We start from the raw sequence: 22369 nt of genomic DNA, 5'->3' as shown, positions 1-22369 counted from the left end.
TTGAAAGGAATCGGGGGGGAGGGGGGGGGGGGGAAGAGGAAAGATTGGGAAAGGGAACCACAAACCTGGTATATATCAAACAATAAGGGAAGTCGCCCTTTGTCCCGGCGCGGAGTTCGTCCCCAGGTCTCACCACCGGCCTCGAGGAGATGGCCCGCTTGAGTGCATCGTCAAGCACGGCGATCTTCATGCCCCTACTCTCGATATCCGCTCGACTCCCCTCGATTCGTGCCTGGCATCCCGCGTCATCGTCCACCACCAGCAACCTCGTCTGGGCGACGTCCAAGCAATGCAAGAGCGCCTTGCCTTCGAGGTTGTAGTTGATGAATGCCGGGGCGGCGCCGATCGCCATACACGCGAACCACGAAAACATAAAGTGCGGCGAGTTGGTCAGGTACAACGCCACCAGTTCCCCCGGCCTCGCACCCTGCTCCAGCATCCACTGTGCGATGCGCAGGGTCTCGTCGTGCAGTTCACGGAAGGTGTAGGACCGCTCGCGCCACCATATCGCCCGGCGGTTCTCGTGTCGCTTGCATGTTTCCTCGAGAACGTACCACAGATTGACCTTGTCTTCTTTCACGGCGCGGGCGTATTCTTTTTCCCCTCTCTTCAGCCGTGCTATGTTCTGATAGTCCTTGCGGAGGTGGAATTTGGCATCGAGGTAGGCTGCCGTTGCCCAGCTGCCTGCGGCGACTGCTGCTGCGGTTGCTGAGAGTGTTTCCGTCAGTCAATGCATTACTTTCTGTGCGTGTGAGACAGGAAGGGAGTCTCACCGAGAGCCATTCTTGTAGCAAACGCCGACCAGACCAATGCTCTATATCGTGTCTATCTCACCCGACACTGTCTAAAGGCAATGAGATCGTGATAAACAGCACTTCTAGGCCGGGACACCAACAACTATTACTCGTATCAAGGAAAAGTGCGAAGACTCGAGTGTCATACCTGTCTCACCTCTTCTCTGATCACTCATTCCACCGCTGGCTTTTAAGCCGGCTATCTGGTCTCAGGTGAGATACCGAGGTTGGCGGCCTGTTTTCTCCATCTTTGGCAAGCCTCGAACTGGGGGAGGGAGGGCTCACTGGGGCTCACTAGACGTAAATTGGGGCTTTATTGGACGGTTTAGTACGAAGGTCAGACACGGGCTTCCACGGCTAAAACGACGGGCAAACCCCAGCGCTATTATGCGGCACTTGAGCCGGTCCAGCGAACGTTGCGGAGATTCTGGGTCAATAATATCGTAAGCTTATCACCGCGTGGCCGATATCAAGGTAGCTGCAAGTCTAAAGGACGTGTACGATGTGAGTATCAGGTACGCGAGTGCATAGCGGATGCTTCAACAAAAGAACTCCCCCAGTCAAGATACAAATATGGTCATGAAATCTTCACACAGTGACGTCCTCATCGTCGGGTCAGGCATTTTCGGCACCAGCACGGCCTATCATCTCTCCCAGAGCCATGCCTCACTTCGAGTGACGGTGCTCGACCGCGCACCTGCGCCCTCTCCCTCGGCCGCGTCTTCAGACATCAACAAGATCGTCCGCGCCGACTACAGCATACCGTTCTACATGGACCTCGCGTACGAGGCGATGCAGTCATGGATCGACAGCCCGTTGTTGTCTCGCTACTTCCACCAGACAGGCTGGGTGGCGCTGGACGAGAAAGGCAGCGACCTGTCCACGCGGATACGCAAGAACTTGCGCGAGAGCGGGCGGCCCGACACGTCGGCGGACATCACGTTGGACGAAGTCAAGACGCGGTGGGACGGCGTGCTCTCGGGGATAGACACGACCGGGTGCGACAAGGCCTACACGAACTCGAGCGCAGGCTGGGCCGACGCGAGTTCAGCCGTGGAGGCCATGATGGCCGAAGCCGCCGAGGCCGGTGTGCACCACGAGGTAGGCGAAGTCGTCGAGCTGGTGGTCGCTGATGACGTCGACAGAAGACAGAAACTCGAGGGCGTCCGGACCGCAGACGGACGGAGATTCACTGGAGACAAGATCCTCCTCGCCACGGGTGCCTGGACACCCTGGCTCATGAGCCCTCTCGAGAAGACCCTGCACGTCGCCGAACAGGACGGCATACGCCGACAGATCCAGGCGGCCGGCGTCTGTGTCGCGGCGTTCGAGCTCTCCGACGACGCAGAGGCAGAGCGCTACTCGCGCATGCCGGTGCTGATTTACGGCAGCAAAGGCGAGGTCATGCCTCCCAGCAAGGACCGTCTCTTCAAGTTTACCAACTCCAACACCTTTCTCAACACCAAACTTCACCCGGACACGGGCCAGGAGATCTCGGTGCCCGAGCCCGACCAAAAGGACGTACCCTTGGCGTTGAAGGACGAGTCACTCGACGTCATCAGACAACGCGTGCCCGAGGTCCTGGACAACGGCCGTTCGCCGGACGATTGGCGAATATGCTGGGACGCCGTCTCGCCGGACCAGAACCAGTTGATCACGCGACATCCAGACCCCAGGCTGTCGAACTTGTTCCTGGCGACCGCAGGCTCGTTCCACAGCTGGAAGTTTCTGCCCAATATCGGAAGGTACGTGGTCAATGTTCTCAATGGTAAGTCGAATGGCCCTGAAAAGGACGAGGCGTGGGCGTGGAAGAGGGCATGGGCTGCGAGAGGAGCGCACGAAAAGGTCCTGCCCACGAGGGAATTTGCAGACATTAGTAAGTCTTGAAATAACAAGTGTGATCGTGATGGAAATATGTAGGTGTAGAAGAAACGAGACCAAGATCGCATCAAATTGCATATCTACAACATATTCCGACTGCCTTTCAACCTTTACGCATCAAAGCATCTTTAACGTTCGCCAATTTTGGGTAACCCTAGTCATGCATACAACCTCAAAAATCTATCATTTTTTACCATTCCATCTTTTCCTTGACATAGAGATCCATATACTTGTCAACCTCCATCGAGTCAAGCTTCGATGCGTCAGTCGACACTTGGATCAAGTCATTGATCTTGGACTCAGGGAAGTGATGGCTTAGATGTCTCTTGAATTTGGCCAGAATTTCTGGCTTGGCTTCGTCACGTCGGAGTCGGTGGCCAAGTGGTGCCTCGACAACCACCTCATCCAATACAGTGCCGTCGTTCAATGTAACAGTCAGAGCGTTAGAGATGGTTCTCAAAGCTGGGTCGTGGTAGTCCTTGGTGAATTGAGGATCTTCAACACACTTGATCTTCTGGCGGAGACTCTCTAACAACGGAGAAGTAGCTGCCTCGCTGCCGTCAAGATAGTCCGTAGCTTCCAGGCGGTTGAAGCACAGCATTGTTGCAACCATGTATTGAACGCAGTGGTCTCGGTCTGCAAAGTTATCCATGGGCTTGAATTGCTTGTCAATGATGCGGATGCAAGCTTCGTGGGTGCGGTTGGTGACCTCCTTGATGTCTGCTGCTGATTTACCCATGTCTGCAAGGATCTTGTAGATCTTCTGAGCAGCCTCCACCGCAGTCTGAGAATGGAATTCAGCAGGATAAGATACCTTGAACAAAACATTCTCCATGACATAAGAGCCGTATGGACGTTGGAATTCGAACTTCTTGCCCTTGAAAAGGACATCGTAGAAACCCCAGACGGGGGCAGACAGAACAGTAGGAACTCCAGATTGACCTTGCTTGACCTTGAGAGCCAGGTTGACAGCTCTCTGGCAAGCATCACCAGCAGCCCAAGACTTACGAGACATGGTGTTGGGCGAGTGTCGGTAGGTACGGAGAGCCTGGCCATCAACGAAAGCCTGAGACACGGCAGCTGCTGTTTCCGACTCGCTGAGACCAAGCATCTTGCTCACCACAGCCGCAGACGCAACCTTGACGAGCATTACATGGTCCAAGCCGACTCGGTTGAAGGAGTTTTCAAGAGCCAAGCATCCCTGGATTTCATGTGCCTTGATCATACCCTCCAGAACATCTCGGATCGTGGGAATCTTGCCATTGCCCAAGTTGCCACCAGCTCGGTTTGTTCTTGCAATCCAGTCTGCTACTGCCAGAATAGCTCCCAGGTTGTCCGAGGGATGACCCCATTCGGCAGCCAACCAACAATCATTGTAATCCAGCCATCGGATCATGGCACCGATGTTGAAAGCACCATTGATCGGGTCAAGCACAAATGGTGTGCCTGGAACCCGAGATCCATTGGGAACTGTCGTGCCCTCGACGGTCGGACCCAGAAGAGCTGAGCATTGAGGGAAGCGGAGGGCTTCGAGACCGCAGCCGATTGTGTCAAGGAGGATGTAGCGGGAGGTATCGAGCGCAACGTCTGAGTCGATCTTGTACTTGTGGACGTAAGATGCGATATCTGTGATCTCGGGGTCATAGGCAGCCTCTGGGGCCTTGCTGGGCGCGGAGGAGCCCTTGACGGCCGAGGTTGAAAAGGATGAGGCCATGGCGGGCACGGCTCGAGGAACTCGTTGGGAGAACTTCGGTGTCGGGCGGACTGCTGAGGATGGTGCTCGTACAGCCAAAGCACCAGCAGCCAATCTTCGCACTGGGAGTCTCTTGAAGGCAGAGGAAGCGATCATGTTTTGTGTCAAGGACGTAGGACGAAAAAGTGGTTGAGTGGGGAGGGGCGGCGAACAAATGGACGAGGCGTGTTGTTGCCGGTTGCGGAATGGCTGAGCCGGGGCAAGTTACTGGCGGAGAGCAACAGCAACTGGGCGTTAGACCTCACCGACTGATCAGAAGTGAGTTGGAAGAAGCGATGAGTGGGAGAGTAAAAGAAGACAGAGAAGGGAGCCAGCACAGAATAAAAACGTCAAGCTCGACCTGCGACACAAACTTCTCTCTCGAACAATTCCTTCTCGGACCGGCCTTTTGCTACGCAAGCTTCAAGCTCCTGATTCAATACAACAGCTTTTATAACTCCAGCTTTAGATCATCTAACCTCCGATCCTGTTCTCCTCTTTAGCCACATCGGAGCTGTCCTTCTCCCTTCCCCTCCACCCGACCATCCACCGAATTGCCTATTTGCCTCGGCAGCTGGTCTGTGGAACGCCTAGTGACCTTGGGGACTTCAATCATCTCCGAAACCGCCGTTTACTCCTCTTTAACGTCCCCTTAGCTCGCCTGTTCGACCACCCTCTTCGGTGACTGATTGGTCTATTGCCTTGTCTAAAATTCTAGAGCTCAAGGATATCATCAGACTGTTGGGAATGCCGGCTCTCAAACCCCGATATCAGCCTCTACAGAATAACGACTCGGGCGTCGGTGTGAGTGACGGAGATCTGTCGGACGAAGATGTAAAACCTCATTCTCCTAGCGACGGGCACCTGCTGGACCCTGCAGGCTCAAGCACCGGGAAGTCCTCCAAATACTCGACGGCATCAGTCAGCCGCCGAATCTGTGGTGGTCGAAAGCTGACGAAGACATCCATTGCCATTTCTGTCCTCGTCCTCGCAGTCTTCACCTCAGTTATTGGTGGTGGTGGTTATTGGGTGTATAGTACAGGTCAAATCAATGGCCAATCGCCTCCATGGTATCCGACTCCGCGAGGAGGGACTCTTCCATCATGGCAGGATAGCTACGAGAAGGCGCGGAAGCTGGTTGACCGCATGAGTCTGGTGGAGAAGGTCAATATTACTACCGGCACAGGATGGTCTATGGATTTGTGTGTTGGCAATACTGGCCCTGCCATCAATGCCGGCTTCCCCGGACTTTGTCTCCAGGATGGGCCGCTGGGCATTCGCTTCACTGATCATACAACATCATTCCCTGCAGGTCTTACCGTTGGCGCAACCTTCAATCGCGATCTTATGCGTCGACGTGGTGCTGCCCATGCACGCCAGGCCAAGCTCAAAGGAGTCAATGTCCTCCTGGGCCCTTCCATGGGACCTCTCGGGAGGAATCCTGCTGGGGGGAGGGTATGGGAAGGCTTTGGCTCTGATCCCGTCTTGCAAGGAGTAGCTGCGTCCGAGACGATCCGAGGCATCCAATCTCAAGGCATCATTGCGACGGCTAAACACTTTGTGGGAAACGAACAAGAACATTTCCGCAAGTCCTTTGAATGGGGTTTGCCGGAAGCCTTGTCATCAAACATTGACGATCGAACTCTCCATGAGCTTTATGCTTGGCCTTTTGCGGAGAGCATTCGAGCAGGGGTTGCCTCAGTCATGTGCTCCTATCAAATGGTCAACAACTCATACGCCTGCGCCAACAGCAAGCTTATGAATGGCATTCTGAAAGACGAGATGGGGTTCCAGGGTTTCATTCAGTCCGATTGGTTGGCTCAGAGGAGTGGTGTCGCCAGCGCGCTTGCAGGTTTAGATGTCTCAATGCCTGGAGATGGGCTATACTGGCAGGACGGGAAAGCGCTGTTCGGCGATCAGCTCACCATTGCAGTATTGAACGGGTCAGTGCCAATGTCAAGATTAAATGATATGGTGATTCGAGTGGTTGCAGCGTGGTACCAATTGGGCCAAGACACGTGGGAATCGACCTTGCCAAACTTCTCCTCGTGGACTGATGATAAGTATGGTCGTCTGCATCATGGAAGCAGCAGCAAGCAGCCCAAGGTTGTCGTCAACCAATTCATCGAAACTGAAAATGACGAGAGCCGATATATCGCTCGTCAAGTTGCAATCGAGGGTACTGTTCTGCTCAAGAATGAAGATTCACTGTTGCCCCTAAGCCCCAAGCTTGAAAAGCTTGGTGTCTCCCACACGAAGAAAGTTGCTATCATTGGTGAGGATGCTGGCCCCGGCAAAGGACCGAACTACTGTGAGGATCGCGCTTGTAATCAAGGCACTCTTGCCGTCGGCTGGGGTTCTGGGGCTACTGAGTTTACTTATCTCATTGATCCGCTATCAGCATTGAACGCGAGTTTTGACATGTCTACCGTCAACATCACTGTTTCCCTCACCAATAGTGTGTCCTCGGGGCTAAAAGCCACCCTCAAAGAGCAGGATCTGTGTATCGTGTTCGGAAATGCCGATGCCGGCGAGGGTCATCGCATTTGGTCATCTCAACGAGCGGACAGAAATGATCTTGAGATACAGAAGGGAGCCGGTGCTCTGATTGAGAACGTTGCCGAAGCCTGTGGTGGTCCAGTCGTGGTGGTCATTCATTCCGTTGGGCCTGTCCTGGTCGAGGGATTCGCCGACCTGCCTTCTGTTAAAGCAATTCTCTTTGCTAATCTACCCGGCCAAGAAAGTGGCAATGCTCTCGCAGACGTGCTGTTTGGCCATGCGGATCCTTCTGGGCGACTCCCCTACACGTTAGGCAAAAGCCTTAACGATTATGGTCCTGGTGCTCCGGTGCTCTACTACCCGAACGCCGTTATACCACAGGTTGACTTCAAGGAAGGTCTCTTTATTGACTATCGCCATTTTGACAAGCATAATATCGAACCACGATATCCCTTTGGTCATGGCCTGTCGTATGCTGCCTTCCACTTCTCAGACCTGCAGGTTACGAGCTTGAAGGCCAAGTCTCCACTACCTTCGCCAAAGCCCGAATCGCTTGCGCCACCTAGTATGAATGAGGAGGTACCCGCCGCCGAGAGTGCAATCTTTCCCAAAGGGTTCTCCAAATTAAAGAAGTTCATCTACCCATATATCACGAGCACCAACCAAGTCAGGAAAGGGAATTATCCATATCCTGAGGGGTATGAACGCAGGCAGGAACCAAGTCAAGCTGGAGGAGGCGAGGGAGGTAATCCCGCCTTGTTTGAAGAATATGTCAGTGTTCAGGTAAAGATTGAGAACGTTGGACTCCGCAAAGGGAAAGAGGTGGTTCAAATATACGTCGGCTTCCCTCAATCAATACACGAGCCATCAACAGGAGAGATCATCGAAACACCAGTAAAAGTGCTTCGAAACTTCACCAAAGTGGAACTCGAGGCCGGAGGTACCCAGGTGGTTAATCTCACTCTAACACGCAAAGATCTGAGTTATTGGTCAGCAGTGCAGCAAAATTGGATCATGCCAGAAGGAACATTCAAGATATTGGCTGGCCGAAGTGCGCAGGATCTGCCATTGCAGGGAAGGTATTGAAAGATGTTCCTGAGTCGTCTAGCTTGATGTCAGCATTGAGTGACATCAGCGCGCAAGCGAGGCATTGAAAGTGTCGGGGCCTCGCCAAGGGCATGTACCGTACGAATATTCGAGTCAGTGCAGCAATTCAACTGGACTTGCTGAGTCGGATCCCGGTTCATCGACCTCGAGCAAGGACCCCCTTCCCCGCATATGTCTCTGGGACCCCTCCACACTGGTCCACATCCTTTGGAGCACGCATAATTAGGCCCTGACTGAGGCCTCCCGTTGGAACCGCGGATAAGAGCAGGAACTGGAGGTTTACGCGTGTCCTATTTGTTAGGAGCTCTATCTTTAGTGTGAGATCAGCATAGATGAGGCTACAGAATACGAGGACACCCTCACAAAATGGCCGAGGTTAAGGCAAGCAGGGTGAGCTGAATCTTGATTCCGGCATTTCATAAATCTCGTCGATTCCTTTCCTTCCTAGGGGTTGGAATTGTTCATCTCGTATCACTCTTCCGTGCAAAGAAAGCTTACTGTCGACTGTTTGTTGCCCTTGCCGGCTCCTGTTCCAGACTGACCTCTCTCCGCTGACGATTAAGTGACTGACTCGAAATGGCGCCCGATATCAATATGTTGGCCAACTGGTCAACCGATGGGTATTCGAGCAATGGAGTGCCTCGAGGTGACTACGAGATTCCGGGTAGGTAGTAGTCTCGCTGGTTGGTGCATGGACAAGCAGCAGCCTGCCGTCACCTTTGATGATGCGAGTGTTTGCTGATCAAGATGACTTAGATATTGTTCTTGATGGGCCCTACACTCGTAAGATCCGCGTACTCTCCATCGGGGCAGGAGTGACTGGAATCATGAAGTAGGTTTGGTATGTTACGCAGGTCGATTCCTGACTGACGGGGTCCAAGTGCCTACCATATCCAGAAACATCTCGAGAACGTCGAGCACGTTATCTACGAGAAAAATGAAGACATTGGAGGCACATGGCTCGAGAATAGATACCCTGGATGCGCATGGTATGCGATGGACCTTTCCTTGGATTTCTTCCAAACCAGTTAGACTGTGAAACACATCATTGACAGAGAGAAGTGACATTCCCTCCCATGCCTATACATATGCCTTTGCCTTGAATGTAAGTGAAATCAATCACTGGCATCACAAGCCCTCTTATTATAATACTGACAATGAAAACCACAGCCCGAATGGCCTCGATTCTTTTCCTATTCTCCCGACATCTGGAAGTACCTCGACAAAGTTTGCGAGGTATTCGGACTCCGCAAGTACATGAACTTCAAAACCGAAGTGGTCGGATGTTACTGGCAACAGGAGACTGGCGAGTGGCTCGTCAAGCTGAAGCAGACCAATGCCGACGGAACCACGAGGCTGTTCGAGGACAGATGTCACATGCTTCTTCATGGGACAGGCATTTTGAACAACTTCAAGTGGCCCAATATTGAGGGCATGGAGAAATTCAAGGGCCGCATCATCCACACTGCCCGATGGCCAAAGGACTATCAGGCGGAAGAATGGAAGAAGGACAGAGTCGCGGTCATTGGATCTGGAGTGGGTAGACACATTCTGTCTCGATGGGGAGCATGAACGGGCTAACATCCGGAAGGCCTCGAGTATTCAAACGGTGCCCACCATGCAACCCCATGTGAAACATATGGATGTCTTTGTCAGAACAGGTAGGGGGACTTCCTGCGCGTGTATGTCGTATGCTCACTGCTCTGATGATAGGCGTCTGGTTTGTCCAAATTGCGAACAATTTTGGTGCCAACCACGGTGAGTTATCTTTTGCCGCTCAGATCGTTCACGTTCACAAAATCCAAGACGGATGTTAATGTATTTGCAGAATATACAAGCGAGCAAAAGACCGAATTCCGTGACCCATACAAGGTCGTTGAGCACGCCAAGTCGATCGAGGACCAAGTCAAGTAAGTATTCTGAATGTCTATGCGAGAGTGTTAGATGCGCGGATCATCACCCTTGCTCTTGTTGCTAGATGAATGCAGTCTTGTTCTGACGGTATACTGTACAGTGGACTGTGGGGAATGTTCTACAAAAATGCAGAAGCCCAGAAGATGGGAAGGGAGATGATCAAAGCACGAATGGCAGAATTCATTGGAGACAAGAGGTTGTTGGAGGGTTTCACTCCCACTTTCGGCATTGGTTGTCGTAGAGTTACTCCAGGCGATCCTTACATGCAGTGAGTCCAGACCTGTTCTCATTATGAGCAGGCATGTTGACTCAATCCCCTAGGGCGATTCAGAAAGAGAATGTCGACGTACACTTTACGCCAGTCACCAAGATCGACGAAACCGGCGTCATTGGAGAAGATGGCATTCACCGTGAAGTCGACACGATTGTATGTGCCACTGGCTTCGATGTGTCGTACCGTCCTCGGTTCCCCATCGTTGGACAGAATGGCATCGATCTCGCCGACAAGTGGAAGGTCTGCCCTGAAGGATATCTCGGCCTAGGTATTCCTGGGTTCCCCAACTTCCTCACCTTTGTCGGACCAAATTGGCCTGTTGAGAACGGCAGCGTGATGGGTCCGTTGCTGTATGTATCGTACTACGCAATGGAGATGATCAAGAAGATTCAGACCCAGTACATCTGCAGTCTATCTCCGAAGCAGGTATGTTTGTTTCTGCGACATTTTCCTTAGACTCCAGATTCTAACCTTGATTTTACCCCCAGGATGTGACGGACGCATTCAATGATCATTGCCAGGAGTGGATGAAGCATACCGTCTGGGTAGAGGAATGTCGATCATGGTAAGGCCATCCCTCAGATCATTCTCATCAGCAGAGATTACCCATTCACTGCCACAACATCAAATTATTTATTCGGTTCCCCTGTAACTATCACAACACTTACCATATTGCCGCTGTACAGGTACAAGAACAACGATACGGGTCGCGTCAACGCCGTATGGCCTGGTAGTTCACTTCACTATATCGAGGCTATCAAACATCCGCGATGGGAGGATTACGACATCGAATATCTTGGACCAGGAAAGAAGAATATGTGGGCTTTCTTGGGCATGGGCACCGTGAAGGCGCTCGTGAACAAGGAGGACCCTTCGCCGTACCTTAGTGCAGAGGCGATTGACCCTGACTGGATGAAAGCCATGGGCATGAATGCGAACAAACTCGCCGAGACCAAAATTGGTGAGTTGAAGGCCATGCAGGAAAAGCAGGAGGAAAAGAGCAAGGAAACTGTTGAAAGGACCGCAATCTCATCCAACGGCGCATAGTCGATATAGTAGATTCGAAACTTGCCAGAGGGGAGTAATAATGCACAAGGCCTAGACATTGGGAGTCGATCTGGTACCACATTGAGGAGGATACTTCCTAGACATGATTCCGCTCGTTAAATAAGATCAGACAGATATTACGTCGGCGACGAATGCAGAATAATTTTATACAAACATTACCATAGAGTAGATTGAGGTAACCTGTTCTGTTGCTATCGGTGACTTGCTCAGTACTGGTTTGACAAGGCTGAGGATATTGACCCACGAGGCTGTGGGGGGACTTTTTTGTGTGTTTGTTCGACCCCAATCGATCGTTGCGCTTAATTAAATACTGTACGCCTTTGCTTCCTCATCAACACACCATTTTCACCACTCCAACACCCACCGATAACCACCTGTCCTTGCTCCAAGTCCAGAGCCGCCAACCAGCACAGACAAAAACACACTGGTTTCAGTCTCGTCTTTGCCCATTCTTCGCCTGTTTGTTTTTAGCATCACAACACAGCCGGAACCCCGTGGTTTTGCTCTCGGCCACCATGGAGATCCATTCGGTCCTACCTGAAGAACGCGCGAGAGATCCCAAGGGCGAGACACTTCCCTGGGGCTACCGGTATGCAGAGTAAGCAACAACCCTCATACTCACAATTGTTGTCCCTTTCTCGTTGCACACTGGGTTAACAACTAAAATCTATCCAGCTCGGCACGAAACGCACGCCAACCCGAAGAAAGTGGCCCCTTCGGTCGAAACCGCAGTCTCAGGACGACGGGATCACGGACGCCACGCGCGCGCACGGGAACCACACCGGTCCGGCAGAAGGAGAACACGGCCGTCGCAGAGTTTGGGCGGTTGTTTGCGAGGGAGCAGGCGAAAGAGGAAGAACGGACAAAGACGACGACCCCGGGAGCGGGGGCCACAGGCACGAGTACGGTCGACGCGGCGCGGATAGGAGGTGGCGAGCCGGAGGCCGTGCCCACGGAGTGTCTCCTCTACGGCTACGCGGGCAAACACTCGGAGTGGAAGGTGCTGAGCAAGTTCGAGTCGATAGTGTCGCCGGGTTACATTGTCGAAGATTATCCGCGCGAAGACCCGGCGTTGTTCCTCTCGTCGAATTCTCCCCTGGGCCGCTTGGCGAGACCGCCGTCGGTGGGGGTCGCGCGCGAGAACCTGTCCCGGGAGGCGATACGCAAGAGCAGGATCTACAGTGGAGGAGCTCACTGGATCAAGGTCACGTTCGACAGCTACCAGGCCGCCGAGAGGGCGTGTTTTTACTCTCCGCTCGAGATCGACGGGTACATGGTACATTGCGAGATGTGGCAGGGGAGAGGGCCCGGTGCGGACGTGGCCCTACCCAAAGGTCCTGTCGGTCAAGAGCACGTCGGGGCCGGGTTACTGGCGACGACGACCGGGGCTGAGGCTGGTGCAACAAACAACACCAACAACAAAACCGGTAGAGCACGCACGTTCAGCGCGGCCACGGGCAAAGACTCAGCCATTGCCGGCTTCGAAAGAGCCATGCAGACGTTACCTCGAGGCCACACGGTGCAGGATACTCAGTACGGACAGCCCGAGGGGGATGAAGAATCGACGACGGCGAGTTCGGCAACAGCCACCGCGACGGACGTCCTCGAACCTCTCCTCTCTCCGACGTCGGGCTCGAGTGGTGGTGGTGGTGGTGGTGGTGGCGGTGGTACTCTGCGTTCGCGCTCCGTGCCGAATCTACCCAGCCAGGAGATCACGAGTCGCCAACCCAGTCGGTCAGAGTACATGACTCACATCAAGGTGAAGAAGGCGGTGCTGCGGCCGATTTCCGAGGCGCTCCCCCCACAGCCGACCTTTGCGGAGCGCGCGTTGAGAAGTATACCCGTCGTTGGGGGCCTCGTGGGAGGAGGGGGAGTAGGAGTCGTGGCGGGCAAGCAGGCCGCCGCCGGGTCGCAGTCCACTGGGGTGCTTTTGGGAGTCGAGGGTCCGTTGATCAGAGAGGACGGTTCTTGGGATCCAGCTAATGGCTGGTACTGGTCCTTTTGGAGACGGATAGACGATTGTTTCGGCACGGACATGTGTGGCATGAAGGATGATTGATTTATGATACTCGGGTTCTGCGGAATCTGTCCCCTGTCTCTGGTCTCTCACTCTCTCACACAACCACACTCCAACTTCCTTCATCCGACCACCATTCTAGAGACGTTGCTGGACATTGAATTTTGGGGTTCATATTCAACGCCAATGGAATAAGGAAAAGCGTGGCGTTCTTCATATCGATGGAGTAATGTACTATTAGTTTCAGGTAAGACGGGGGGAGGTTTATTCCTCTTTTTGCATATAGCATACGGAGTACAGTGAGCATGACCCGTGACTCGAGTAACTCGTCTGCATGGACACAGAGCGAGGAGCATGGCACTACGAGCTGGCATTGTATACCACGGAGATACAGGGAGTCCACCTACGCTCATCGACACAAACGTCCTCGAATCATCACGAGAGGCAAAAAGACCTTGACGGGGTTCCCCCATGTACGAGTGACTGTTACCACAAATTGCGAGAGGCTCGGCAAATCGACCAGGCTTCATCCTTTCCGGTTTCTTTGTGCAACCAGTTTGACCGATGCAAGTGTGTCTCCATCTTGTCCTGGGCTACATTTTTTGCATTGGAATTATCTCACTCACAATGAGAACGAGAGGTTACTTTCCCGTATGGGCGCCATAGAAAACAATCGGATCCCCTTTTTTGGTGTCTGAGAAGAACAAAACAGAAAAAAAGGAAGTCGGTCTTGCTCCCATTGCAGCTGCGCTCTGCTCTGCGTCATTCATACCTCTAAAGTACAACGCACGCCATTTTTTTAGGGCCTTGTGGTTTCACCGAAGTAGTGGTTCAACCTTACGGCATTGTCCCACCACTGCTCCCCGAAGCTCCAAGCTGGAACCTCTCTACTCGACCTTGCCTTCAAAGTTCTCGCCTTCGACCAGGTCCGGGATCTCGTCGTCGTCATCCTCTCCCTCCTTCGTCTCTCCACCTTCCTTCTTCTGTAAGCTCTGGTAGGACTCGGCGAGGCGGCGCAGGGAAGCGAGTGAGTCGGGGCCGAGTTGGTTGAGGATGCCGGGTACGAGTTCGGTGAGTTCCTTGTCCTCGCCGTTGCCGTAGATGGCAAATGTGTTGGAGGGAACAGCTGCGTGAACTGTAGGAGGAAAAAGTCCAGGTAATGTCAGCCTCTCGCTCCGATGCCATCCAAAAGTTAAAAACATCTCGAGGCCTCTTTCGCCCGCGCCCACTCGTGCGTGAGGCTGTGTGCTTTTCGTGATACGATTGGCCACGCGGGGCGCGGAGAGAGAGAAAGGGAAAAGACGTACCCTTTGGTGCGGCAAAGTGAATGACGTTTCCGTCCTCCTTGAACATATTGACCTCCTCGATTGCCTGGATGGGCTGGACGTTCAACTTCTTCAGCGAAGATTGTAGCTTCTTGTCGTCCGTGCCCGAGGACTTGTGGACCTTCTTCGTCTTTCTGCGGGGTGTACCTTTGCCTCTAAAACACCGTAGTGATGGTCAGTAACTCGTCCACATGTGTATTTCGCGTGCGTATTTGCCCGCGGAAGGAGGAGCCGGAGCAAGTCCGATCGGAGGGGAGCCGATTCTTCGGAATGTCTCAAGGGGTCGAGTTGAACGTACCCTGTTCACACAACATCGTTAGTCCTGACGAGCCTGCGCACAAATCGGTGTTCAAAATCCATAGCTCCGACCCAGAGACGTACCAATCCGCACCTGCGCCTGCATGCGCTTGAGCTTCTCCTGATCCATGGTGGCGAGCAAGAATGACTTCTGAGCGACTTCAGCTCAGAATGTGAATTTCCCTAATTTCTCGAGTCCGAGGTGAATTGATGCGTGCTGATGTGTGCGGGGATCTGCAGCTTCGAGTTTCCCGCAGTCCAAAGAACCGGAGAAATTCGACCAGGGGAGGGTTGGAGCCTCAAGGGGGAAAAAAAAGGAACAAGAAGAATCTGAGTCTCCTGTCCTAGCTTGGGGGCAGGTGAGGCGGATGTAAATGAGATGTGAATTTGTTCGAAAGCTTGGAAAGCTGTGGTTTGACGAGATGCAGTCGTCCACTCCCGTCCGCAGTCGGTTTGTGCATACAAAAAGCCTTGGCGGCTCGAGCATTGCTAAGAAATTGGGCCCGGAGTCACGTGACTATACGGTCACGCATAGTGTCACTCTAAGCTCTATCTACACAGGTTACCTCGGGCCGGGGCCGCCGGACGGTGATAGGTGAAACGGGCACATAGATCCCATGGCTGGTCATGATAACAGACCATTCATTGGACGAATAGTCGAGCTCTCGTCCGTAGAATACGGGGTGGTGACAATGGAGATGCCAGTTTACGGTTCGATATATATCTATGATCGACCATCTCACAGGGTAGGCCGTAAGAGGGTAGTAAGCTACCATCCTTGGCCTCTTCTCTCGACGAGCATTGACGGGAACAACTGCACCTCCTACCCTGTGAGACAACTATGCGAGTCTTGGGTCGTTGTGGCATTGCCAATAGGAAGGGGTCCTAAGATATTGCCAAACAACTACCTCGAGGTACGAAGAAGGAAAACATACAATATACTCTGTCATGTCCGGTGCAGCTTTATTACTCTCAGCCATGGCCATACTGAGCATACTTGGGCGGCGGATTTGCATTTCCCTCCAGGTATCCCAGTATTGAAATAACTCTTGTTCCTTAAGAAAGGCTCCATCGTCCAGCTATGTTTGTTAGAACGAGTCAAGCTGGGATTGGTTATCGTTCTGTCAAGTAAGCCACGTGCGGCTCGAAGCACCACTCAAGAATTGATTGGATATCTGCATCGTTGAGATTGAAGAACGTGGTGATCTTCTCAACTGTCTTAGGGACACATGTGGGCCTATATCTAATCTAGCGAGCACAGACAGCTGCAGGTATTGGAAGATCAAAAGTACGGACCCCATGGGGATCAAGCATATTGAATGACAGGCCACCTCCCATTGATCTCTGATATCCAGATACTGGTTAGCAGTCGATGTATGAGAACAAAGGATGGTCAGGTCCCTCCAGTAGACAAGATTTGCCCATTGTGAACGTCATTCCGGTCAAGCCACTCACCTGTACTTATCTTTACTCGCTTGGCGGTGCAACAAAGCGAACATTGAATGTTTTGTTGCTGAGAACGAGCACTCAAGGCTGTAAATATCGTGAAATGAAAGATTTAGATAGACGAGTCGTCCAGAAATCGCCAATGCCCCACCAACGGATTGGTGGTGGCGCAATCTGGAGCCTTACCAAGTCAGGCGCTGATACCCCGAACCCCTGTCGCTGAAGTTACGATAGTTGCGTCAGATTGTGAGCTGGGCACGGACCTCAACAGCTCTAGAAGAGTCCCTTGCCGCTCAATCGAGCTTGAGCTGCGTGTGTCGACCAATGGGTACCAAACCCCAGAGGCGAGAGCTTGTGCATAGGCTTCGCCTTCTCCCTGTCTTGGCGCCTCTTCTGACTCATGAAGCTCTATCGGTTTCAAGCAGCGAAGAGGACGACAAGGGATCAAAAAAATTCCCGTCTTTTCAAGACCTTATATTGCGGCCATATCTTGCTGCTCCCAGAGGTTTTGATTTGGGGGTCTGGGAATCTGGGTTACTTTCAGAAGGTCCAGAGTTAAATAACCTGGCCGTTTGTCGAGTTGTCAGATTTCGCAACCATTCGCTGACACGTCTTCACACCATCCCTACTACAATCTAGGGACTTCTCCGGCAGAGATAGCCATGACCTGTTCGAAGCTGCTTCGTCATTGTAGATGGTCTGCGGCAATTTAAAAGCCCGAGTTCCGCGAAACCATGGAGACATATTATCGGCGCTCCAGAACAGGTAATTCCCAACATCCAAGCTCTGCAAGGGCTTTTCCTAAGTGTTGATCCTTCTCAAGGTTGCGTGAACTGCCGAGCTATCCGCACTAAATGTGACGAGGCAAAACCAGGATGTCGTCGATGTGCAGACCGCGGAGTAGCGTGCAAAGGCTACGCGAAACCGCTGCGATGGGTCGGCGAGGCACAACCGAAAGGAGGTTCGACTTCAACGAAGAAGCAACGCCCAACTCCAGTGTACCGGAAGCAGCAAGCTGGAAACCAGACCGAGTATCAGGTTTCGTATCGGCGGCAGACTTTGAGACTTGTATCAACTGTTCATCCGCTTGATGCCCTTGACCGAGCTCTTTTCGACCACTGGATGAAGATGACCCTTGAGCTGGTCTGTCTCGACCCTGCCGCTTCACAGGACCTTGGGCAAATGTACTATCACCTCTCCACCAAAGAAGGGTCAGTCACATTGCGGGCGATGTTGACCAACTCGGCTGCCCACCTGCTGTCTCTTGGAAGAATACCTGACTCGACCTTTGCCCTCGTGCAGCAAAAAGCGTTCAAAGCTTTGCGGTGCTCGTTGAACAACTTTACTGCAGAGTCGAATATGTCCATCAATGACAGAACATCGCCCAACGGTCACCATATGCCACTTCCATCTCTGGATGATGACACGATCGTCGGTTCTTTGCTATTGATTGGCGATGAAATCATCCGCCCTGACGACAACTATGGTGTTGCCCGGGTTCAATATCTCCTTCAAGGCACGCACACCCTGATCACTGAGCGACACAAATATTTCGAGTGTCAGTGCCCACGCATCCATCCCTCAAGAACGGATCCAATCTATAAGCTGGACAGTCCTTTGTTTAAGTCTGCGGCGGACTTATTGGCCTGGGCCGACATTATGTCGAGCGTGCCATGTCTAAGACCTCCCATCTTGGACAAGAGATACTGGCTCGAGGATGCGATTCAGGCGTCCCAGTCGCGACCGCACCACGACTTGGGATACTGTGCCCAGTTACTTTCTCTGCTGGGCGATTGCGCGACTGCCGTCCATAAACTTTTCACGCACAATATATCCGAGGAGGATTTCATCCAGCTGCAAAAAGATCTGGATTTGCAGCTTGACGCAGCTATGATCCATTTACCTACTCCGATCGCCATCTGCGCGGACACGCCGCTCGATACGGACACCCAAAGCAGTAGTCCGACAGATTCCAACAGAAGCGACAGTGCCGAGGCCCATAACATCTGTATAACAGCAGCAATCTGTCACGGTCTTGCAACTCGAATATTCCTTTTGCGCGCAACAGATCACAACAAAGATTCGTCCCGAGTCAAAGCGCTCTGCGATCGCCTCTTGGAGAGTCTGAGTCAAATTCCTACCGACCACAGTGTCGTCACAATAATGCTATGGCCCTTATGGGTACTGGGGTGTGAAAGCCCTATCGATGATGGCGCTGACAGCTTGCGGGAATTTGTTACCGTCTTCCTACGAGCAATCTACACACGACAAGGCATGAAGAATGTTGAGAAGTGCCTTGTAACATTAGAAGAGGACATATGGTCCTTGGAACCGTCATCGCCCGGCCAGACACGCGAGGATCGACCACGGCAATCCATGTGGGTATGGCACTGTTGGAATAAAGGAATCAAGCTGTTGCTTGCTTAAATCTCTGGGTCGGTTCTCAAGAGCTACCGAGAGATTGGGTTACCCTGAATGGACTCACCGATCGGCTTGCGCTTGAATGAATTTGACTCACTCTGCGATTGCTCTTTGGCCAATACATTGCTTGAATATTACTTGGAGGCGTCTTAGTGGTCGGCCCATCAAGGGTTCTTTCAGGTACTCAAGGTAGTGTTCTCGCCGCCTGCATATCAGAAATGCAGTTCAGGATTCGCTGTATCCGTTGCTAAAATGACAAAAGTGTATGCTTGGCGATGGTCCACTGATGGTATTTCATGTGTCTCTCGTTCTGATTTCTGTAGATGGTTGCTTAGTTCCAACAATGGTTAATAGGCTTGAGTGGCTTCCCTTCCCGGCTTTCCACCGAACGCCGATATTTATGCGGAGAGCACGATCCCGCGAAACACTGCCCGCATCGTCTGAAAGCAAGTGAACTTGTATGCGATCCTCTCTTTACAAGCGACTGCTTTTGATTAGACCGTGAGAGGATCCGTCACGCCGATACAAAACTTTCTTGCCCTTCATTTTCCTTAGTAACAATTCCAAAATGGCAGGAAGGCAAGCACTGGTTGTGCCTGCGCTGAAGAAGCACTCGGCCACAGTGATCATGGCACATGGTTTGGGTGACAGGTTTGCATGGACTCTGTGCTATTGCACATACACAGCTGACTCGGCTCTCTAGTGGTGCGGGCTGGTGAGTCCAGAGTCTACATCATTACGAAAGGCAACGCTTAACGACCGAAGGGTTTCTCTTGCCGAGAGTTGGCGACGACGGGGCAAGTTTGAAGATGTCAAATTCGTCTTTCCCAATGCACCGAACATCCCTATCACGGTGGTGAGCATTCCAGCCCTGGAAAGAGGAAAAGGAAGCCCTCCTTACTGACGGCTGAACACAGAATATGGGTATGAGCATGCCCGGTTGGTATGATATCGTAAGACGCCGCGACGATGTTTGCCAGCCCCTTCCCCTCCTCCCCCTTTCCACGCGGACGAAGCTGTGGACGCAGGCCCTGACAGTTACTGGCAACCGAACAGACAGAATTCTCCGACCTGAATCAGCAGCAAGATGAGCCAGGCATCCTCCGCAGCCGAGTTACCTTTAACAAACTCATCGCCGACGAGATCGAAGCTGGCATCCCGTCGAATCGGATCATACTTGGCGGTTTCTCGCAGGGCGGTGCAATGTCCATATTCACAGGTGTCACAACAACGCACAAGCTAGGAGGCGTTTTCGGACTATCCTGCTACCTGGTATTGGCGGGCAAGATCAAAGAGTTTGCAAAAGAGGCCAGTGATGTGAACAAGGACACACCTTTCTTCATGGGTCACGGTGATAGTGACGAAGTGGTCAAGTACAAATGGGGACAACAGACTGCCGAGTTTCTAAGGAAGGAGTTGGGGCACAAAGTAGATTTCAAGACATATCGGTAAGTCCTGCCTGTGGAGGGAGCTGGTATCTGGCTGACGATAGATTCAAGAGGACTCCCTCACTCCGCAGATCCACAAGAGATTGACGACTTGGAACAATTTATCAAGGAATGTTTACCAGTCAACGAGTCTCTCTGACTAGACGGGCATCAGGAGGCCAAACCTGATGAGAGCTGGATCTCATCGACGATTTTAGTGTTGTTGACAGTTCTTGCCATGGCCGGCTTGGTTAGATGGCGGCGTCGAGCGCAGAAAGCGAGGAGATCATAGACCATCTGTTTAAATGCGCATGAGGGAGAACAGTTCAAGGTCTTGAAACTTATTGCATTGGGCAGCAATTTTTTTCGCCTTCACATTATCATCATATCTAAGCAGAACCCTCCTTGCGCTGACCACAGTAGAAACCCAAGCCGTACGAGTTGGTAGTGAAGGTGATTTTGCTGCCCTTGGGGAAATAAAAGACGTCACCAGCGACGGCCTGTTGTACCGCAAAAGTTAGCTTATTGTGCTCGTTGGTTTCTCAACCACGCGTCTGCAACCTACATGAACAGATTGGCCAGTCTCGTCCGAGATGTCGAATTCACCTTCGACGATGATCTTCATCTCGTCGTAGTGGTACTCGTAAACCAGAGGGGTGCCTTTCTCGAGCCTGTAGAAGCCGGCGCTGATGGGCTTCTCCGAATCGGTACTGGAGACGACGTCGCCCAAGTATGCGTTCTCGTTGGCGATCAAGGGAGGCTTGAACTCCTTTTGGGCCTTTGCGAAATGCTTGAAAGCTAGTGACATGTTGATGACGACGTGGATGGGTTTATTTGCGTGTGTGAAGATCTGTTCGTGAAGAATATGTAACGATCGATAGAAAGGTACCTTCCAAGGGACGAATTTATGTTTTTGGCCAAAAGAGAAAAGGCAGGGATCGAGAGCGAGAGCGGAGAATATATAGGTTTCTTGAGCAACGGGGGGGGAACACACGAGTCGCGAATTCTCATCCGTATCTTTGTTGTTTTCTCTCACCTTGGCTGCTGAACTGGCTTTTTGGAGGGGTCCTTTCATCCTCGTCCCCCTCCGCCGGTCAGCTTCGCGAACCCGCATGAACTTGGGGACGCGTATGGACAGACAGAGGAGGACTTGGACCCGCGTCAGGGCAGAACGGTCTTCTGTGTCCCATCCAACGCCGCAGGGTTTTCGGATTTGCTGCTCATTCGAACCAGCGATAATACCGAGCGGGATAGAATGCCAGAGAAGGGAAAGTGGTGGAATAAGAATGAAGTGGACTGGCAGTTGACCGCGAGCGGGAACAGAGATAAGAGAGAGGGAGTCCCCTCGGATTTTTGGATTTTCCGACACCCCCTCTCGGATTGGATCGAGTGAGATGGAATTTCGTGTGACACAGGTTTCTATCTATATTGTGTGTGATTCTCGGATCTCCCAGTGTAGTTAAGCGATGGAATACCATTGATTGAGGACTAGACAAAAGGGATAGGGGGTGTTCTTGAGACTGGGCAATACATCCTCGACCTATGATTGCACTTTTGTGAGAATTCTAAGGGGGGACGAAGGGACCAGCACAGGGGAGTAGAAGTTTTGATGTACTGTATGTCATGACAAAAATAGTTGGTCTAACATGGCGGATCTAGTGGGCGATCACAGTGTCTGACCAAAACTCACTACTTTCACACACATCCGGTATAATCACCTTGGTGAGTTGTGTGCATCCATATCTTCTGCACGACCGAGTCAACGACAACACACGAGTAGACTCTCATAGTAACCGTTCAAGACTGATTCGGGCACCGGACCTTCACGAATATCTGATCTTTCTCTACAACAAATGATGATAATATTGATCATCCGCATGGGATGGGGACAAACGGATTCGAATCGGCCCTCGGTTTCGATGGCCAATGGACATGTCCTTTTCCTCTAATTTTGACGCCAGACTCAATCAAGCAAAGAATTCCCTGACCTCACATCATGAAGTCATTTTCCCCCACACTTTCTCTGCGTGGATGGTCAAATAAAGACTGGCCGCCCCTGTTGAATAATGGCCCAAACTCCGTGCCAGCCGCACTCTTTGCCTGAAAGGGCAGACCATGACCTCCCCGCCGTTTTTTGAATCCGTTTGGAAAACCTTTAGCCTGCGAG

The 22369-nt window shown here is 52.2% G+C and overlaps 9 protein-coding genes across 9 annotated transcripts in view; 6 read left to right on the top strand and 3 right to left on the bottom strand.

The window, feature by feature from the left end:
• The window catches only part of PV06_00129 (uncharacterized protein), a 2776-nt gene extending 1622 nt beyond the window's left edge, over positions 1-1154 (bottom strand). The window contains exons 1-2 of the mRNA XM_016400595.1: positions 774-1154; positions 66-708 (exon numbers count right to left, since the gene is read on the bottom strand). Coding sequence (XP_016267648.1) covers positions 66-708; positions 774-783 — 653 coding nt within the window. The 5' untranslated portion in view covers positions 784-1154. The remainder of the gene's footprint in view (positions 1-65; positions 709-773) is intronic.
• A 103-nt stretch (positions 1155-1257) lies between these two features.
• Positions 1258-2727, top strand: PV06_00128 (uncharacterized protein). Its single transcript, XM_016400594.1, has one exon. It carries the CDS (start codon positions 1329-1331, stop codon positions 2679-2681), a length of 1353 nt encoding a protein of 450 aa, XP_016267647.1. The 5' UTR covers positions 1258-1328; the 3' UTR covers positions 2682-2727.
• On the bottom strand, positions 2687-4820 carry PV06_00127 (2-methylcitrate dehydratase). The gene has a single exon (XM_016400593.1). The coding sequence runs from the start codon at positions 4522-4524 to the stop codon at positions 2866-2868; it is 1659 nt and encodes a 552-aa protein (XP_016267646.1). The 5' UTR covers positions 4525-4820; the 3' UTR covers positions 2687-2865.
• Positions 4821-5154: 334 nt separating this feature from the next.
• PV06_00126 (uncharacterized protein) lies at positions 5155-7992 on the top strand (the record flags this gene model as incomplete). The annotated part of the gene is made up of 1 exon (XM_016400592.1): positions 5155-7992. One exon carries the CDS (start codon positions 5155-5157, stop codon positions 7990-7992), a length of 2838 nt encoding a protein of 945 aa, XP_016267645.1.
• A 615-nt stretch (positions 7993-8607) lies between these two features.
• On the top strand, positions 8608-11248 carry PV06_00125 (uncharacterized protein; the record flags this gene model as incomplete). Its single annotated transcript, XM_016400591.1, has 12 exons — positions 8608-8677; positions 8770-8845; positions 8895-9002; positions 9076-9118; positions 9184-9549; positions 9605-9674; positions 9727-9771; positions 9842-9923; positions 10028-10195; positions 10249-10627; positions 10690-10766; positions 10888-11248. 12 exons carry the CDS (start codon positions 8608-8610, stop codon positions 11246-11248), a joined length of 1845 nt encoding a protein of 614 aa, XP_016267644.1.
• Positions 11249-11592: 344 nt separating this feature from the next.
• Positions 11593-13879, top strand: PV06_00124 (uncharacterized protein). The gene is made up of 2 exons (XM_016400590.1): positions 11593-11867; positions 11945-13879. The coding sequence occupies exons 1-2, from the start codon at positions 11785-11787 to the stop codon at positions 13326-13328; spliced, it is 1467 nt and encodes a 488-aa protein (XP_016267643.1). The 5' UTR covers positions 11593-11784; the 3' UTR covers positions 13329-13879.
• A 2943-nt stretch (positions 13880-16822) lies between these two features.
• Positions 16823-19136, top strand: PV06_00123 (uncharacterized protein). The gene is made up of 2 exons (XM_016400589.1): positions 16823-17119; positions 17178-19136. The coding sequence occupies exons 1-2, from the start codon at positions 17089-17091 to the stop codon at positions 18779-18781; spliced, it is 1635 nt and encodes a 544-aa protein (XP_016267642.1). The 5' UTR covers positions 16823-17088; the 3' UTR covers positions 18782-19136.
• A 30-nt stretch (positions 19137-19166) lies between these two features.
• PV06_00122 (uncharacterized protein) lies at positions 19167-20699 on the top strand. Its single transcript, XM_016400588.1, has 6 exons — positions 19167-19426; positions 19479-19490; positions 19541-19631; positions 19693-19728; positions 19832-20223; positions 20275-20699. Exons 1-6 carry the CDS (start codon positions 19344-19346, stop codon positions 20360-20362), a joined length of 702 nt encoding a protein of 233 aa, XP_016267641.1. The 5' UTR covers positions 19167-19343; the 3' UTR covers positions 20363-20699.
• Positions 20536-21212, bottom strand: PV06_00121 (uncharacterized protein). Its single transcript, XM_016400587.1, has 2 exons — positions 20768-21212; positions 20536-20702 (listed from the first exon to the last, which is right to left on the bottom strand). Exons 1-2 carry the CDS (start codon positions 21008-21010, stop codon positions 20592-20594), a joined length of 354 nt encoding a protein of 117 aa, XP_016267640.1. The 5' UTR covers positions 21011-21212; the 3' UTR covers positions 20536-20591.
• Positions 21213-22369: the final 1157 nt, after the last annotated feature.

Source organism: Exophiala oligosperma, assembly GCF_000835515.1.
Source record: "Exophiala oligosperma strain CBS 72588 unplaced genomic scaffold supercont1.1, whole genome shotgun sequence".
In the NCBI taxonomy this organism is placed as follows: Eukaryota; Fungi; Ascomycota; class Eurotiomycetes; order Chaetothyriales; family Herpotrichiellaceae; genus Exophiala; species Exophiala oligosperma.
The sequence above is the reverse complement of the archived record's forward strand: the minus strand, read 5'-3'. Positions and strand labels throughout refer to the sequence as shown.